Source organism: Cynoglossus semilaevis, chromosome 19, assembly GCF_000523025.1.
Source record: "Cynoglossus semilaevis isolate Cse_v1.0 chromosome 19, Cse_v1.0, whole genome shotgun sequence".
NCBI classification, from domain to species: Eukaryota; Metazoa; Chordata; class Actinopteri; order Pleuronectiformes; family Cynoglossidae; genus Cynoglossus; species Cynoglossus semilaevis.
In genome coordinates, this window is record NC_024325.1 from 9145614 (window position 1) to 9165035 (window position 19422).

At 40.1% G+C, this 19422-nt stretch overlaps 1 protein-coding gene across 1 annotated transcript in view; it reads right to left on the bottom strand.

Annotated features, from left to right (window-relative positions):
* The window catches only part of srrm3 (serine/arginine repetitive matrix 3), a 37279-nt gene that overhangs the window by 8544 nt on the left and 9313 nt on the right, over positions 1-19422 (bottom strand). The window contains exons 3-11 of the mRNA XM_025065483.1: positions 11872-12187; positions 7515-7616; positions 6777-6866; positions 6505-6585; positions 5998-6066; positions 3903-3938; positions 3609-3659; positions 3238-3345; positions 2473-2635 (exon numbers count right to left, since the gene is read on the bottom strand). Coding sequence (XP_024921251.1) covers positions 2473-2635; positions 3238-3345; positions 3609-3659; positions 3903-3938; positions 5998-6066; positions 6505-6585; positions 6777-6866; positions 7515-7616; positions 11872-12176 — 1005 coding nt within the window. The 5' untranslated portion in view covers positions 12177-12187. The remainder of the gene's footprint in view (positions 1-2472; positions 2636-3237; positions 3346-3608; positions 3660-3902; positions 3939-5997; positions 6067-6504; positions 6586-6776; positions 6867-7514; positions 7617-11871; positions 12188-19422) is intronic.

Below are 19422 nucleotides of genomic sequence, written 5' to 3' on the forward strand. Positions count from 1 at the left end.
AAACGCTGCAGCTTTATGGCCATGAAAAACTTCTCCCTGTAGATACTTTATTATTGAATGACGTTTCACTAATGTGGGAGTTCTGATCCCTGATGTGATCTGGTGTTTGAATACTACACTAATGAGTGAGAGAACACCAGTCAGTCCGTGGCTGTGGGAGGATGACTCACCCTGTTGGGGACTGTGTGGGTGACGGTTATAGATGCTTCAGAACGACAGACTTTAAGTAACAGCATACGCGCTGATCAGATGCGTTAACATGACCAGTTATTTCGTAAACGTTTGCAAAAGCAAATCATGTTTGATTAATGAGGGTCACTTCACAAGAACTGTCTGTCATTTCTGTAGATCAACGACAGAATATGTTCATTTACCTTCTTAAAATGAACACCAATGTATTTACACTATTTACTGCCCGCTAATAAAGAAATAAAAAATCCAAAATGCGAAGCTGAATCATCACCCCACCGTGCACCGTCACATTCCACTGACCCTCATGAATAAATAAGGGTCCAGTATGAAATCCTTACAGAGCGTTACATTTGTGAGTTGTTCATTTTTGCACACAGCCCTCTATGCAAGAATTGTCATTTTCTACTTGAGTCTTCCTCCACCACTAAAGCATGGTTCAGGTCTGCACTGTTCAGTCACTGTTCAGTCTGAGATGGTACATAGGTTTTTCAATAACGGAAGTTACAATAAACAACTTTTACAGGTAAATCAGACAAATTCAATTAATCCTAAAATTCTGCAAAGATTTTGGTAATAAAATACTGATGCTCTAAAAGGGGAGAAATGATGCACAGTAGCCTCAGCAACAGATAATAAAGGGACCTGATGATACATAAAGATAAATAATGGCCATCTAAGGACTAATGCATGTGGTTGTGGTGAAGTAAAGCTGTAGAGAGGTGTGCCTCTGTTTAACCCCTAGTGTTGTGTCAAGAGCTGGTGGACGTCTGGAGGAAAAAGAGTATCTATCACAGAGCAGAGCGTGTGTTTGAGAGGAAAAGAGAGCCGAGAAACAGAAAAGGAAACTATTACACATACCCAGGTTAACCTACGTGATCCAGCTCCAAAGCATTTGTCTGCTTTTTATATGAATGAGACAGAGAGATTTGGGCATTTATTCATAGCAGAACACCATTTAAATTAAACAAAAAGGACAAAAGAAACAGTAATGACACAGACAGGGTAAAGACATGCAGCCTGTCTCAGGAAACAAGATTGGTTGATTAGAACGAACAGCCACATCATTAGGTTTTTCTTTCTTTCATTGACTGTTGGTGGTGACACTTATGTAGCCTTATGTTAGGGTTTCATTCCATTCATTCGATATTGATTGAAGGATCTATTGTATCAAAAAGGCCAAATAAAAAAAATCTAGCAAAATAAAAAAAAAAAAAACTTCAAATCAAAAGTATTTTTGTGAGCAGTGAAAGCCAATTAATCATTGTCAGCTCTGCCATACTGTGAGATTATTTAAAAACACTGCAACATTCTGCACTCACTTTCTTTCTATAACACTCACTGTTTTAAGCAGATGAGTGACTTATGTGTGATGCTTTTTATAACAAAAACAAAAATAAAACCCAGGATCGTAACTCTGCTCTCATTTCCAACGGCTCGACTGACTGTGCTCTAAAACTCATAAAATATATATATGTTTGCACTCACATCTGAATGCGTGTAATGAAAAACAAATATCATTAGGGTTTCATAAAATGTAAAATGGTCGTATCATAAACGCATTTCCTAGAAAACGAGATACTTCAGTACAAGTATAGATACTTCATATAAGACTAAGGGATAAACTGCAGGCATCGTATTACATTGTATCTCATTTTCTCCCTAAATTTGAATTTATTCAGAAAGCTGTGCTACGGTGATGTTCATTTTATTTATACTATGTTTCTGTCTCATATAAATAATATAAATATAAAAATGATGTCATTACACAACACAACAATGGCTAAAAAAGACTTACCTGCAGGGTTTATATATATATGTGTGTGTATGTTTATTTCTTCAATAAATCTTTTAATTTAATGGTTCGTCATGATGTTTTTGTAGAAACTATTCTAACGTGTTTTTGTCCTGTTTGTCTCCCTCTGTGTGTTGTGTTAATATGATGCACTAAATCAGTGTTTCTTTGTGTTGACAAACACCAGGACCCTCGGTTGTTACCAGCACACATTAAGAACAATTGAAAAAAACAAAGATGGCAGAAGATTTAAGCAAAGACAGAAGCAAAGCAGCAAGAGCAGCATGTTTGACACACAACAAATCTGCCTTTAAGTCCTCAACAATAACACTGACAGTGAGGCTGTCCTTGACAAAACTGATGGGAACAAAAGAGTTCTGTCCCAGAGAAGATAACAGCGACAACACAAAAGAGAGAGAAATGTTTTAAAGGTGGTGAATACTGTGGCAGTGGGGGAAAGGGTGAGTAAGACGGAAGAGATTACATACATCGTTCCCTTTCTCATCATCCACGTAGCTGAGTCTGCTGGCCTTGCCGTTGGGGGTTCGCTGGGAGAGGTTCCCGTTGTGCCACATGGTGGGGCTGTGGTGACCTGGGGACAGCGAGCTTCCTGGTCCCTTCGATCCATCTGTCTTGTGCTTGGAGCTTAGTCTGCAGGAATATAGCAGCACAACAGGGTGAGAGGTGAAGCAAGTGTTTGGACAACACTGGCACATCGGATATCGGCAAAAAGTTAATATCGGACATCCCTAATACATACTTTTTTTATATATACATATATGTATGCCTCTTTTATATACACATAGGAGAGACATGCAGGAAAAAATATTTTCCAAAATGTTTATTAAACTGTACTTTTTAACATAAGTCATGGGATTAACTAATTGTTTCCCTAGGACTAAAGATATGTCAAGGTAATTACAAAAAGTGGTTCCTTATACCAATCATTATTCTTACTAGTATCTTGTACAGAAACTTGGTACTTGTTTCATTATATATAATTAATTATCTGTCTGCCAGACTGTTTTCTTCCACTCATTCTTCAGGGTTGGCAGACGGTACCAGTCTGAGATATTTACTACTCTCTGTTACCATCACAGTCCCATGCAGTTTTCTAATGTAAATCTGTTTTCTAGTGAACTGCTGGTGCTCACATGCTGTAGTCCCTCGGCTGCATTGATGAATCCCAGCAGTACCAGTGTTTGCCAGAACATAAAGCGTGTGTAAAAGTGCATTTGTCTGGAGAGGTGTACCTGGCTGGAGACTTGGAGGTGCTGTGGGTGGAGGACACAGATGCACTGCGGGAGCTGCAGCAGCTGCCCTGATGCTGTGAACTCCTGCCAGGGGTTTCACCGGGTGACCTGATTGATGACACACACACACACACACATACATGGAATGAACATAAAGACACAGACAGACACATAAAGTATACATACATACATACATAGAGATATAGTATGTATAAAAAGACAAATGCAACAAGAAGCATAGAGATTAGAGATCGGAGCGGTTATATTGAGCACTCTCTGAATCTGAACTTGAAATAATGCCACTAAAAAAACAAATGAAATTCATAGTAAGCCATGTAAGACGCATCAGAGGGATTGAAGGTGAGTCTCACCTCTTTTTCTGTTTATTCTTGTCTTTGTGTTTGTTCTTTGGACTGGCCGTTCTGAAACAAACGTCACATGTGAGTGGACGAAGCGTTAGACATAATGGAAATCCCTTTTCGTAAAAACAGAAACTACTGTACCTGCCCAAATGGAAGCATTGTCTTTTGTGCAAAAAAGTACTCAATATGCAGAAATTACAATGGTGCACACACACACTTCACATGAGAACACCTCACATCATAACCGGAGGTGTCGGCAGTGATTATCATGTGAAAGTCGTACGGATCGTCCGTCATACACACCTGTATCTTCTCTTTTTCCCAGAGCCTGAAGCAGATCTATGAAAAAGCACAAGTGTCTGATCAATACCATGACGGCACCATCAGGGTACACTATACTATACTATACTATACTACACTATACTACACTATACTATACTACACTATACTATACTACACTATACTACACACCTGTAACATTTCAGGATGTGTTTGCCAATCACTCTACATTTTTCACACCCTTGGTTCATTTCAGGGCTGTTAAAGGATAACTTTTTTTTAATCAGATTGAACACATGGAAGCTGTGGATTCATGATGATTAATCATGATTAATTCATAATGACAAATATCAGCAGGGAGAAGTGTATGTTTTCCACCATTTTTTTTTATCGGTGACTTATCCACATGATGGAATTATTATGAAAGAAGAAAAACATACAAAATAAAACAAATTGTTTTAGTATAGACATCTAGTAATAAAGTCACGGCCAATTTACTGTAGGTGACTCATAACTGATGATACAACCTTGGGAACCGAGCATGAATATTTCAAATTATATTTCTGCATATTTAATATTGTGCATAGGCACTTCCTGTTTGTGAATCGATCTGTATCACATGCATACGTGTGTGTGACATTGATCTCTGCTCACTGATGCGAAGGAAGAATCACTAGCTCCAATCTGTCATGTTAGTCTCCACTGAGTAACATGGTATGGTCAACGTCTCTTGCTCAGTTCTCCTGCAGAGCTCCATCACCTTCATTGCAGTTGCCATGGCGATTAATCACACTGGTCTCTGAGAGTTGTTGCTACTATCCTACAGCACATCCCTCCTGCTGTGGAAGGTGCCTACAGCACAGGGTGTTGTGGAGTCACTGACAGGTGATAATAAGGCTGTGACAATACGGTACATGTCGCTGATGTATGAACAAGAGCTGTGGCCGCCACCAGCTGACCACGTTCTCTCAGTGGAGGGAATGCTCTATCGTCTAGGGCAGTGTTTCTCCAACTTTTCATACTCTGTACCACCTGAGAAAACACTGAGCTCTCTGAGTACCACCATGATGACCAACAGGTCTTCCCTGTTGGCTTCCACCACAGGAGAGATGTTTAGAAATGGTTATAAAGATGTTTATGTTTAAATTTTGTATTAATTTTGCATGGTATGTTTCAGAATTATTCAATTGAAAATGTAAATGTGGAAATATGAATTTGCCCCGCGTACCACTAGAGAGCGCTCGTACCACAGTTTGAGAACCACTGGTCTAGGGAATCGTCACTTTCAAATGTCCAGGCTAACGTGAGCTGAGTGCAGCTAAAGCAGGAAGCTGGGAATGAGCATGAGATTCTGTGGCGCAGGATAAATGAGTGTTAGAAAACCAGAGCGGGGCAGTGCAGTGAAGCCCATTCTTTGTGTGTTGTTTGCCCACAGGCTGGCTGGAATTTTTAGAGCAGGATATTACGCTGCAACAAAACTGAATCAGTGAGGCAGAATACAAGTCAAATTGCAGGAGGAAGTTGTCTGTTGGTACAGTTTATTGCAGTTCTCCTTTTTAATATTTCACTGTTGAATTTTGACCTCACATTTGATCATAATTCTGTGAAAATCTACACTTTACCTTTAGAAACTATGATTATGTCAGATTCCAGACTGAGGATTTTTGTTGTTGAAAACACTGTTTGGCACAGACGCATAAAACAATCACACATATGGCTGTAGTAAAATTTAACAATTTGTAACATTTCTTCCGCTATGAAGTACTGTCCAGCAGAGTGGCGCAGCGGAAGCGTGCTGGGCCCATAACCCAGAGGTCGATGGATCGAAACCATCCTCTGCTATAGGCTCATTTACAGTAATTTCTTCAGCGTGAATCAATAACTGAACCTATTACCCAAAGTCCTGATGATTTTTACCACTATAATAACTATTAAATACCATTATATTACTATTAATTAGATTAAGAAGAATGATGATTTTTTTCTCCTTTGTTTTACAAACAAAGGGTGCAACAAAAGTTCCACATACTGTATCAGTCACCCTCTCTGTCTCCCTTTGTCTCTCTCTCTCTCTCTCTCTTTTACTCTCTCACACACACACATGATGATAAACACTCACCTGTCTCGCTTGTGCTTCTTTCCACTTTTCTTCTTTTTCTCTCTGCGTGTGGGTGAGGAGCTGCCAAACCTTTTAGAGACAAATACCGAGGCACATTAAGAGTTTTCGTCTGTACCAGGTTCACAGCCAAGGCTCCTAAATTTAGGGTGTTTTCTGACTGATTTTGCTCGTTACGTTACACTAAAGTGAAGATGATTTTTAACAAAGATATCACTCTGTAAAAGCCTGACTGATAACTGAACTCCTCATTCGCTCTCATCCATAACGCTCAGTACTTTTTTTTCTCTCACTGACCTTTTTAAGAGAAATCAAACATTAGATTTTTTTATCAGTTTGTCACTGACTACTGTTTTTTTATCTTCTTCCAACTGTGACTCTAATGGAGTCCTTGTCACTGTCACAGCAGTAAAAAAAAAAATCAGTAAAGTCTATCAGCCTCAGTATAGGCATTCTGCTACAGAAGCTATGAAAATAATCATGTTGAGCTTTAGAAACCTCTTCACTCACCTACTCTTCCTGTGACCAGATTTCTTCTTCTTTCTTTTCTTAGGACGGGGTGAAGGAGAACTGCTTGACTTCCTCTTTACTCTGAATCAAATATAGACAATAATCCATGCAGTTATGATGACAGTTATTTAGCAACACAACACAGAAACTCTGCATTATTACAATTTCATATAAAATACAGCTCCAAGTACAAACAGGAAACAGATTTGGAAAATTATTTTTTCATATTTTCCTTCATGACAGCTGCTCAAATCTAAATTTGTGTGGCTGACCTGCTATCACTGCGGTAGTCACGGTCATAGTCTCCGACGTCATCCTGCCCATCTTCATACTCATCACGCTGATAGTGCAGGTGGTTCACCCTGGGGGCACAAAGGTTAAGGATTAGTAATTCTCCGTGTCGTGTTCATTTTCACTGTAAATGTTGCATAAACCAAGCCTCAGATTTTATGGCGTTTACTTGTTACTGAAATGCCAGGCTGGACACATATGAACTGTCTTAGGCTAATATATTTAAAGCATTCTGCTAAAGATCTCCATCATAATTACAAACACAGAATAAAACATGAAGCTGACACATACTAACAATATCTGTAGTTCTGACGATTGGTGAATAAATACGTCATGCTCTCAGCCTTGAACTGTAACCTTACTTAGTTACAGTATTGAAGCACCAAAGTTTTTCCAGAGTTTTTATCTTTCTTCACCACAGCTGCGAATGACAACGTCATCATCCTCCACGTTCTGACAGCTCAGCTGGTCGGACAGAGCTGTTCTGGCTTGTTCTTCACACGAAGTGGCGTGAACGTGTATCAGGACAGATGGCTGCTGACGTCTTCTGAATCATCATTATCACTCACTTTATAATGATTTCATTGATATAATTATGTTTATAGTCATGCCTCAAAGCAGTGGTTCTTTTTGGTCATTTGGCGAAATAAAAAAACATTCATTAGTCAAAACATTTTTGCAGCAATGCAGCAGGATATGAAGTCGTTATGAGCACTTACACTGGTTGTGGGTTTGAACCCTCTCTGGTGATTACGCCTTCTTTGTCCATCAGCATTTGTCTGAATGTGCTCACTTTCTGTTGTATTTCTTCCTCTGTGTACCTGAAAAAAAAACAAAACAATTAGACCATAAGACAAGCCCAGAATTGCCATTTGTCAGTTTGTTAGTGTTAGCTTGAGAATGTGTCAAAATGTATATTTCACCATAAATGGTCATTCTATATCTGAACAATGACAGGGACCATCTGACAGTGCACTGAGCAAACACCTCAGTCACTGGAGTCAGGTAAATCCTGGTTAGTTTCTGCTTCATGCTACAGACCCCAGTGAGTCACACTTCAGTGCTGAACTGCACATCATGTCTGTTTCTGTACTGTAGGTGAGAGCGGTGTTACTCGCTGAGTCGATGAAAAAACTCGGAGGAAGACGGAAGAAGGTTAAACCAGCTGACGTAGACAGAAAACTTCAAACTTCTGCACAAACAAAATCACCACACCGTATATTTACAAGGATCATTTTATCTCAAGTATATTTACACTATTAGTAAGATTAGATGAGCAACACAGTCATCAGTAATGTGTTTCTTTTTTCCATTTTTCACTATCAACATGAACACCTTTTGTGATGTATGTATTTGACTAGAAGCAAACGTCTGAGAGAATGGACGAACAAAAAAAATGATTGAAAAGCCCTTGCTGCAACAACATCCTAAATTGAGATGTGTTTTTTTAATTCATTCATCATTTCCCTCTGTTTCAAAACAAGGAACTTTATCAATGACATGAACCACCGTCCCAGACCACCACAGTGAAGAGCTGTTGTGACACGTCGTGACTGTTTTTTTATTGGTATAAGTAACAATTTAATTTTGACATGTCAAACTGTCACGGTGGCAGGGATGTGTGAAATGGAGCTGTCTTTTTTTCTCTGGGTGCTGAAATGCAGATTTGGCGAAAACAATGGTCTTATCAGCAGCGTTCAGCACAGACAGCTCTGTAGACAGTGTGGTACCAGCAGTAGCATGATGTGTGTTTATTTTACTGAGTATAAATAAAGCCTCAGATGGAAGAATACAATAACACCAGTCTGAGCAGACCACCAGCACACTGACAGTGTAAGATAAGGAGAGGTGTAACAGGAAGCTCTTATGGCTGGATGACGGCCTGGAGAAAAGAACCCCATCAGTGTGACAACACCATCAGGTCTCACTGAAAGCCGGTCTCTAAACCCAGCAGCAGCGGCAGCAGTGGCAGCGGCAGCAGCAGCAGCAGCAGCAGCAGCAGTAACGGCAGTAACAGCTGAAAATTGCAGCCAGAATCCCTAATGAGAAGAGCACCTACATGAGCTGTTTCCTGACAGGCTGCCTTCAGCTGTCTTTTGTGGATGTGAAAAGGCTTTAAAGTATCTTAAAGAATGATACGGTGCTGAAAGGATAGTCTCTTTTCTCACACTGTGCTACTGTAGAGATAGAACCAGGGAGTGAGGGGAGGGCAGACCAACGCCTGCAGCTCTCTTTGTTGACACTGCATATAACAATGAAGCGTGAAGATCCTCGGCCATTGTTGTCTCATGGTGTTCAGAGGTCACTACTTATTTTATCTCCTATTTCTCAGGTTAAAAATAGAACGGCTTAAAACAAACCCAAAGCATAAGGCATCACTGCCCGAGGCACTGCAGATTTTCTTCTAGTTGGAAATTTGTTATGGCCGGCTCTGGAAAAGTTTCCTTAAGAAATCTTGTGTGACAAATTCACCAGATGAAATAGAAAACAACACAAAGTTAAATAATAAGAATGATAATAATAATAAATAATAATCATTCTAATACTATTACTACTACTACTAGTACTACTGCTACTATTACTACTACTAATAATAATACATTTCTCTTTTCACTCACTGAATGGCTCTTATACAGTGCATTCCATTTACCAACACATGATTATTTGTCCTTCTGTCCTTTTCTGGATTGGCTGCTATCCGCTAGCGCTGAGAACCCAGTATTCAAACTAAATAAATGTTAGGTACCAGTACTACCACATCACATTTTTCTACATTTGTTTATGTTTAAAAAGTTTCTATTATATGATAAATTACTAGATTATTAATATAATTATTAGAGTTGTTAGAGACAGACTTGATTTTTATGATAGGTTATCAATCGGACTAAGTGAAGAATATTGAATGCAGCTGGAAACAAAGCGTGGCAAACCTTAACAGCTCCACATTCCAGGGGCAGAATAAAAATGAATCAGTGCGTGCACCTGCCACAGAAGTTCAACTCTGAAGTGGAGAGAATTTTAATAGATGCTCTCCAGAGCCACACTCTGTCTGGTGAGATAACTGGTAGTAAATATAGCACACACTGGATTTAAAAGAAAGAGGATCGGATTCACCCGCAACGTACAAATGCCTTCCCTCACAGTAACAGATAGAGGATTGGATGAAGTAACCCGTTGGTAAGACTAACAGACTTATCAATGTGTATTCATACCAGAAGAAATACAGGTAAACATTACATTACATTAAATTACATTAAACCTGAACCTTGGTATGTAGCTAATGTTATAGCATGTCAGCAACGTTGACACGTGTGCTATTTTGAACCATTCAGCTGCTGTGCTGCTGCTCTAGTCAAACAGACAGACATCATGTTCAAATAGCCTGAGCCCATTTACAATATACAGAAGTCCACTGTTCTCAGCAGCAGGGGGGCTTTCAATGCACCAGTGCTGCTAGGTCCTGACATGAAAAGACTCCTTTAATTGCCAGGTCATTGTAATTGGCTCCCAGGGTAAGGCCATTATTCCTGACAGACAATTTATTCTGGTCTTATCACTGGGTTGGGTCAAGGCGGTCATCGAAACTGTGCCCAGAACTAATCAGGGGGATTAAACGGTGGCTCTAACCCTTGGTTTCATCCCCCAACTCTATCCTTTACCCTTGCACACGTGCATTCAAACTGTCATTAAGACAGACAAATTAGACGTTGGAGAGCAGGATGAGCGTGGTCAAGCAGAGCTGACCAAAGGAACTCTTCTTTAGTAATTCATCTTAACAAGATACGTTTGGAGTGGAGAAGAGTTACTGTAAAAGTCTGGATCCTCGTCCTCATTACCCAGCTGCTGCCTGCCTCCACACTCTTCTATTTAACCGAATCCCACATCACGGACAAGGACGCCTACTTCAGGCCAGGGGATGAGTGTGTCCTAACAGATGGTACCAGTACCCTTATAACCTCCCAACCCACTTTATTTCCAAACCGCAGCAGCTTCATTTTCAGCTGCTTCAGCCTGCGTTTGCTACAAGGTTAATGAGGCCCAACTGCCTGACAAGCCCAGCCACATCCAAGGAAAGACGGCAGTGAATACAACTGAGCAGAATACAAAACTAAAACATGTAGGACACATAATGTCACCAAACAACGGCTGCAACTGAGCTAAACATATACTTCTTTACAAGAAAACCCACTTCCATTAATAATAATGGAAAGAAAAAAAATACAATTTTCTAAATGATCAATTAGAATGAACCGGTTTTATATAATAACATCAGTCTCATCACAGCACTGTAGACCCTCAGAGGAGTCTAAATGTAACTGGTGTGGGTGGGGGGGTGTAAAGTTGGACTTGCTGTGACCCTTTAAACTAACACTGAGTGTAAGCACAGTCCTCGAGTTGTTGTCCACTGTTATATTTTTTGGAAAGATTTTTTTAAAATTTTAAATCAATTTTTTTAACTTTTAAAAATGAATTGACACAAATGTGTTTTGCTAATTTTTCAAATTGATTTGAATGATTCCAATATTCAGCAAACATTTCAGGACATTTTATGTATACATGTAGTACAATACCAATACAGCTGATATAACATCCTAGGTAAGAGTCCTCTTTTCATTCATGTGCACTGAAATTTTACAAAAAGGGAAGCGGTAGAGCAAGAACAATGTGGGGGTGGGACAATCGTAGGCTGTAGCTTCCTCAGTTTAACCAAAGTGCTGTTTCAGGGATGAAATGCTTCATATAGTAACCACTCAGGCCACCAGCCTCTCACTCCAGACTGTCCACTGAGGAGGACACGATCCTACACTGTGGTGCCAACAGCAAATGATGCCAATTATTGTTTGTGGAGCCAGCCAAACAGGAAGTACCCAGGCCTCTGCCAGAGTCCTCTCCACAGAGCCCTTCACCTAAAAGTGACCCGCTCCCTGGACTGAGGAGCCATTTTACACAACAACGTGCACTTTGTTTTAAACTGCATCATGTGTTGTTTATGTTTCATTCATATCAAAACTGCTAGATCATAAAAATATTTTTTCCCCACACATTAAAGATGTGTAAACATTTCCTTCTACTCACCCCTGCTCCTCCATCATCTCCTGAAGCTCCATACACTTGAGTTCTACCCTCCTCTTCCTCTCATGATCCAGAATCTCTCTATGTGGCTTTTTGACTAGGACCGGACCTGCTTGGGCCTCCTCCTCCTCTTCCTCCTCCTCTTCCTCCTCTACACCAAGCCGTGTCTCCTGAGTTGGTGCCTCTGAGGCTGCATTCGGTGCAGCTGGGCCCGGTCCTGTAGACGCTGCTTCTGCTGCAGGGAGCAGTGGCTGAGCCCCCCCATTTGTACTGTCCTTTGGAGACGGTACTCTGGCTACATCATACATGATGACTGACCCTGTGGAGACAGAGACAGAAGAGGATGAGTGATGAGACAAGAAGACAGAAAGTTAAGCAGGAGACCATGTAACAGCACAGTCATTTAAGTTGGAAAAAATATTGATATATTAAGATGAAAATATCTTTGGGCTTTTTCATTGGAAGTGAAATTGGAAGAAAATAAACAGGAAATAAAAGATGAAAATAAAAATATAATAACTGATAATAGCATCGACATGTACCCTGAGTTGATGACTCCCACTGATACCACATCCCTGACAGCAAATGAATCAGTTAGATATTTTACCGTCCTCTTAAGAACGTCAACGCAGTCCTTGACCTCCATCTTTTTCTCTCTGGCTTGTTTACTCTCTAAATGATGAGGTGTGCATTTTTGTCAAAGAAAAAAAAAGCCGTGTAGTAGAGTTGCTGCTTGGTCTGAGCCCTGATGAAGATGGATTGTACTGTTAGGGCCAATGTGGAAGATGCAGAAAGAGTGGGAAGACCTTCACGTGCCCATGAGCATCAGCAGACCAGCACCTCAGCACCACTACCGTAACAACTAATGTCTTCATTTTTCAAAGAGGAGCCCAAGAAAAGGCAATTTATCACTGTCACACACGGAGAAAGAAACGATAAGAAAGTACAGCTGGACTGAACTGCACAGCTACATTTACATCTCCTCTTTACATTAATACATCCCAGAGCACATACTGAACCAGCTCTCTGTGATGGAGCCGCACCAAAAGTCCTTGACTGGTTATTTGGGATGTCTGTTTTCACAGCTTTGTGAGCTGGTTACTGTGTGTGTGTGTTAGTGTGTGTGTGTGTGAGAGAGAGAAGGGGACAAGAAGACTTGTAGCTGACAGAACAGGTGGCTGGACAGCAGGAAGTGTTAACGCTGAATCCATTATACTAAAAATCAGCACTTGATATTCTGTGACAGCGATCTGTTGTCTGCACACGCTCATCTTCAGAGGATTGTGGGAGGAAAAGCCTGTCCAAACCCACAGAGAGACTTCAAATAAAGGAGAGACAGACAGCAATAACATAGATAACAATTGTTAAAGCACAAAGCCTGAGTGTCTGTCCAACCAGGTGGCAGCCACACACTGTACCCACAGCAGCCAGCAGGACAATTCAGGAGAATACATGAGAATACATGAGACTACCAACTAATCAAAGAAACCAGTCAGCCAGAGATTCAACTATTAAATATTCATCAAAGTGATCACAGAGGCATTAGATTGTCCTTTGTCACTGAAACATCTCAGATATTTGACAATTTAACTGATTATTTAAAAAATTACAATTACTGCAATGACATCGAACCAGGAAAACAGGCAAATACAGCGTTTATACTGCGTACTGATAGGAATGGTTTTGGGTTTTAATTACATTTTAACTACTTCAAAATATAGTTTACTGTTTTATACATTCAATTTTCATTTACTCTTTTCTTTTTATTTTATTTTTCCTAATGCCAAATGTACATTTATATGCAGGTGTGAGGGTGTAAGTGGGTATTTGTTTGTATGTAAATGTATGTTTTTTTGTGTGTATGTCCTGAGTGTTTTTAGGTTAGTATAAAAGGACTGAGCCAAATAATAATAATAATAATAATAATAATAATAATAATAATAATAATAATAATAATAATAATAATAATAATAATAATAATAATAATAATAATAATAATAATAATAATAATAATAATAATAATAATAATAATAATAATAATAATAATAATAATAATAATAATAATAATAATAATAATAATAATAATAATAATAATAATAATAATAATAATAATAATAATGGCGCTTTGGCCCAGAGGCAATGTCTCTGTCATTGGTGTGGAACCCCAGGGTTCACCTCCTGGGCAAGTTCGAATCCCGGTTAGGGCGGTTGGTACCTTCCAGTGGACTCACCACCCGCAGGAAGGTTTGGTACGGTGCAATGTGATTTGGGTGGCGACTGCTGCCCCCGCGACCCGGTAACGGATAAGCGGATGAAAATGGATGGATGGATGGATGGATGGATAATAATAATAATAATAATAATAAAATAAAAATAGAAAATACACAATAAAATGTGTTTTAGAGTAAAAAAGAATTTACTGTAAAAAAGAATTAATTTTATATATGTTCTTTGTGCTATGCTGTAATTTCTAATATAAATTTGTATGGTATGGTGTAATAATAATAATATTAGTTATTATAATTATTACTGGTGTTGTTGTTGTTTTTATTTTTGTTATTATGTAATCTGTAGCTTCAGTTTAAAGTAAACATTTTAAGTCTAAATGTCAGATGTGTTGACTGTGTGACTGTGTTGACTGTCTTTTTAAACACTGCAGTAGACCAGCTTCAAAACAGAAATTCATTTGGATCCACCTGACTGCCCTCTTTCTAATTTAAATTGATCGTAAGGTGATGCAGCTCGCCGCAATGAAAGTGGAAAACCCACACCAAGAGACCACATTATCAGATACTTGTCTAAATGGATTCCAATTTTACTCTTTACTCTGCAGTAAATGAGCAGAGATATATGTTGGTTTTATCTTCCATGGGCTATTTTACTCACTTAAAGGCTGCTCCCTCCTTCTCTCCAATCCATTGCCTGTCAGTGATAATGCTGCAGATCAATGGGTTTTACAGAACGGCTGGAATGATTGGCTGTCCCTCAGCTACACCTCATCCTTACAAGGCTCCATTTCTTTCATAAAGCATAAAGTAAAGCATATGTAATGTTTTTTTCTCTCCCACTAATATAAAAAAAAAAGAATATAAAAACTTTCAAAATTCACCATTGGCCTAAAAAAGTTTACAAAGATGCTGTTTTCCCCTCCTCTACGTCCAAAGCCTTGATTGCCTGCTGCTCACTCCTGTCCAACATCAACATCACCAGCAGCCAGCTTCTTTTGACTGCCGTGATGCAGCCTTAGCCAGGCTGATGAGCCATGAGTCTAAGCCACAGGCTAATTACACTGGGGACACTGAGGCTCTCTGTCACTTTGCTCCAGGCCAATGAACCAAATGATTCTGTTATTAAACCCCTGCCAGCTTAGAAAAAAAGTTTGGTTTGCTTTAGTTCACGTATGTCAAGCCAAATGTTTGTTTCTATAAAATAAAAATATAAATAAAAAAGAGATTTTTTACATTAACAAAAATTGACATTTTCCCTGTTATTATGGTAAAACATCTACTGATGGTCTAATAATTTGATTTCACAGATTCTTATCTGAATCCAAGTCCAAATATTAAAGAGAAATTTGAAGCAATGTAATGAGAAAAATGTGTTGCCATAATGGTTTCTGAGACATTGATTACACTCTAATCGAGGACTTCATGGACAACGTGGTAGAAAACAAACTACCTAATATTTGTCCAAAGTTTTAAAAAATATTAATAAAATGTTATTAGTACTAGTAGTTTTTGTGTTTTACACAAAATAACCATTAGTAACAGTCCTGATGCCAGTACATTTAAGGTCATAACAAACATCCAGCCTACTCTAATACTGAGTGAGTGATGAAGTCTGCATCAGACCATCTAGAAATCCATCTCGATGTTTCCCTCATAATGTACACTCTGACTGCAGTGCTACAGAGCGAGGTGGAACGTGAGCCTCGTAAATTATCCCTAAAACAGGCAGCTGTAAACGCATGAGTGTAAAAGAGGTCCTGTAGGTGCTGAAATGTCCATGGATATACTCTATATTTCAGATTTTTTACTCAGCTGCTGTTGTGTGAGGATGGGGGATGGAGTGTAATCTCTGGTGAGTGTCCACTAAAGCCTCATGGCAGTCTGTGCACTGATTAAAAAGCACTACATGACGCTTCACCACAGTAGAGTCACTGGGAAAGGTTTTTGTCTTTCTCTCCTGTACGTCCAGACACCAAGCTTTTCTCCTGCACAATAATGGCCCGACACTGTGTCCGTCAGAGTAAAGGAGCATTTTCTCTGCACTGAAGAAACACCCTGTGATTAACTGCTGTTAGAGGACAGGATGCTTCCCCTGCATCAAGGTCGTCCTGCAAATAGCTCTTTGGACAGCTGGGAAAAAAAGACATACCTTAAAATTGTAACTGCCCGCTGGACACTACAGATCAAACAGGGACCGGGGTCTGACACAGGAGGAAAACATTATTCTGGCTCTGACCCTGAGTGATAAAAAAAATGAAGAGAACTAAATAGTCGGGAAGAAACAACATCAAAATCGAGGACAATTCTCAACATCTGAGATTCACTGAATGAAAAGTAGGTGCAGTGAGAACACTTCAAGGACGATGGAGTAAGACACGTCTGAGATGTCCTCCTGTCTTCAGAAGTATTTTACAGCTTTCTTTGTCCTCAATATAAGAAAATGTTATACTGTGTGTTGTACTTGCATTTCACCAGGCTGAATTAGCAAATGTAAGATAGAATGTGTGCGCCTTATATGATGTGAAACGGGGAGACAACAGGTATTATTGCCACCTACTGTTTAGAACTGGAATAGGCAACACTGTTGATTTATTTGCCTTGGCCGTGACCCACTGAAAGCTAGCCTGAGACCCGACCCACCAGTTGAGAATCACTGTTCTAAATCATACAGATACAAAAATATCCGTGGAGTGAGAGGAGGGGAGAGTTAGAGACAAGAACACACTGCCACGATGACCATCATTTATCAGACGCACATCTGCATCACTGCCCTCAGGACGCACAGGCAGTCACCTTCACTCTTTGTAGCCCAAAGGCTAAAACAAAACAAACAAAAAGTGTCGGAGTGACACCACCTTCTCCTTCTTCCTACACTGCTTTGCTCCACATTTTTATCTCAATCTGCAGCTCTCATGTATCTCCAACCATGCGTAAAACACCTGGGCTATGGTGAAAGGCAGATAACATGAGACAAACCACACAGCCACAATGGTGCTCTGCCCTCGCTGCTTGTATTTCACATCTCCTGTGTCCATCTGTCAGGAAGTGGGCCATAAAGCAGCAGATATGCATGAATCAACGTAGGCTTCACTACATTTCCTCTTCATTCTTCATTATTTACTAAGTTGGATGTCACATTTCCATTTGTAAGGCAAGCTTCTGGCCGACCTCTGCTTCATGGACAAGGAACAACCTAAAACAAATAGATCTAAAGTGAGAATTCACTTAACTGTGAATTTAGGAGAACACAGTAAATGTGGTGAGAAATACATGGGTTGATTTTTCATGAAAAAGCCTCCAGTTCCCCCCCATCCTCTGCCTCCGCAACTCCATCTCTAACATCATCATATTCATGAACTCTCCTAAAACAAATAGATCTAAAGTGAGAATTCACTTAACTGTGAATTTAGGAGAACACAGTAAATGTGGTGAGAAATACATGGGTTGATTTTTCATGAAAAAGCCTCCAGTTCCCCCCCATCCTCTGCCTCCGCAACTCCATCTCTAACATCATCATATTCATGAACTCTCCTCAACACGTGTCCAAACCACCTTCACCTCACCTCTCTAATTTTAACTTCACCTAAATTGCTTGGTAACTGCCACTGAAAATCTCAGCATCTTCATCTCATGAGCAGAGGAGTGAAACTACCCAGCTCTATTGTCTGGAAGTCATACTGCACTGTCTGCTGTCTATGCAATCCTTGTTTGCAAGTCTATTCCTAGAGGCAGTTTGCAGTGGCCCCTGTGGCTCTCTGGGGAGCCGAGGACAGCAGCAGATTCAGCGTGTCAGCTGTTGGCAGACCTGTGTGCTGGATCCAGCTCACTGAGAGCTGGATAAGTGAAAGGAAAGGGGGTGTGGAGGGGTGGGGGGGGCTGTGAAAGCACTCATAAAGGTCAGCCGAGCTGCTGCCGTTCTTTCACTGGGATACCTCTCGGTGCCACAAAGGTTAGACAGACTCTCAGCGGCACCAGACGTGGTCGACGAGAAATGTCACCAACACCGAAACGGCTGCAGACATTGTGGATAATGACACAGCAGCAGTTTCTCACACAGCTTCAGTCTGGGTAGGGAAGCAATGTGGGCCAAGGTGGAGGGCAGAGCGTCCTCCCAGGAATTCAAGGTCGAGTAATAAAGATGGATGGTGCATTTTTATCCTGGAGTGAGAGTTGGTGACCAGAGGTCAGCTTCTGTGAACATTCAATATCTCCAACTCCACTGTAATATACACACGGAGCCACAGCTCCTACGTAAAATTTTTAAGAAATTCCAGAGGAAGCTTGCTCTGTTTACATACCCTATTTAGATTTATTCTAAAAGAAAAATACTGCTTCCTCTCAAAGAAGAGGATTTCTTTTTATCTTACCGAAGGCAGATTAATAAAACAAGTCATTCTTACTATTGCAGCAGACTGATATAACAAAAAGACCTGACAAATATATGTAACATGACAAATATGAGTAATGAAGGAGAAAACTATGCGGTTGGTATAAATAGGGAGTTATTAAAATACCTCCCTGGTGTTCTAATGGCAACTGCAAAAAAAATGTAAAAATGTGATGAAAATTGTACAACAATGGTTTCGTGTGACCTCACACTCAAAGCCCTTACCTTTATCTACAACTCCAGTCTTTTGTTCTTCAATTCCAAACAAAATGACTCAACATTAACATTTGCCGGAGAAACAATGTCCTCAACAAAAGAGCTCAAATTGGGACAGAACGACCACAATCAACTCCAGAGTCATGTCCCTGCTGCAGCATCCCATATGCCCAGCAGCCAGAATGGGCTCATTAATCCCCTGAGAGGCAGAGACAGAGGATGAGTGTGTCCAGGCTGTAATATCCTGTGGCCAAGCACTGTATCTGTGCCCCACCCCACCCCACCCCCACTGCCTACTCAAATACCATCTGTTTCCTGCCCAGTCTATGGCTTATGTCAGCTGAACTACGTGTCCTCCTCCTACATAAATGCTGGTTATGACAACTCATTATATCTTATAAAGTCTAAGCACACTATATCCTTTCAGTCTTACTTCTAGAGTATACAGATATTAGGCAAAATAAGGGTTGGCTGAACCACCTGCGTTATTTTAAACTGGTTAAAAGTTATTTTTTTCTCCGACTGTCTGGTTTCTGCTCCAGCATCAAAGGCCGTCTGCCCCGGTCTGTTTAGACTCCTTACTGTGAAGTACCAGAGTAAAGATGCTCTCATCTCCACTCAGCCTCCACAGCAGTGAAGAACATGATTCAGTGAACGACGTCTCCTCTGCAGTCCATCTCACTTATATTTTCTCTCTACAGAAATATGTTGTAAAATAACAGG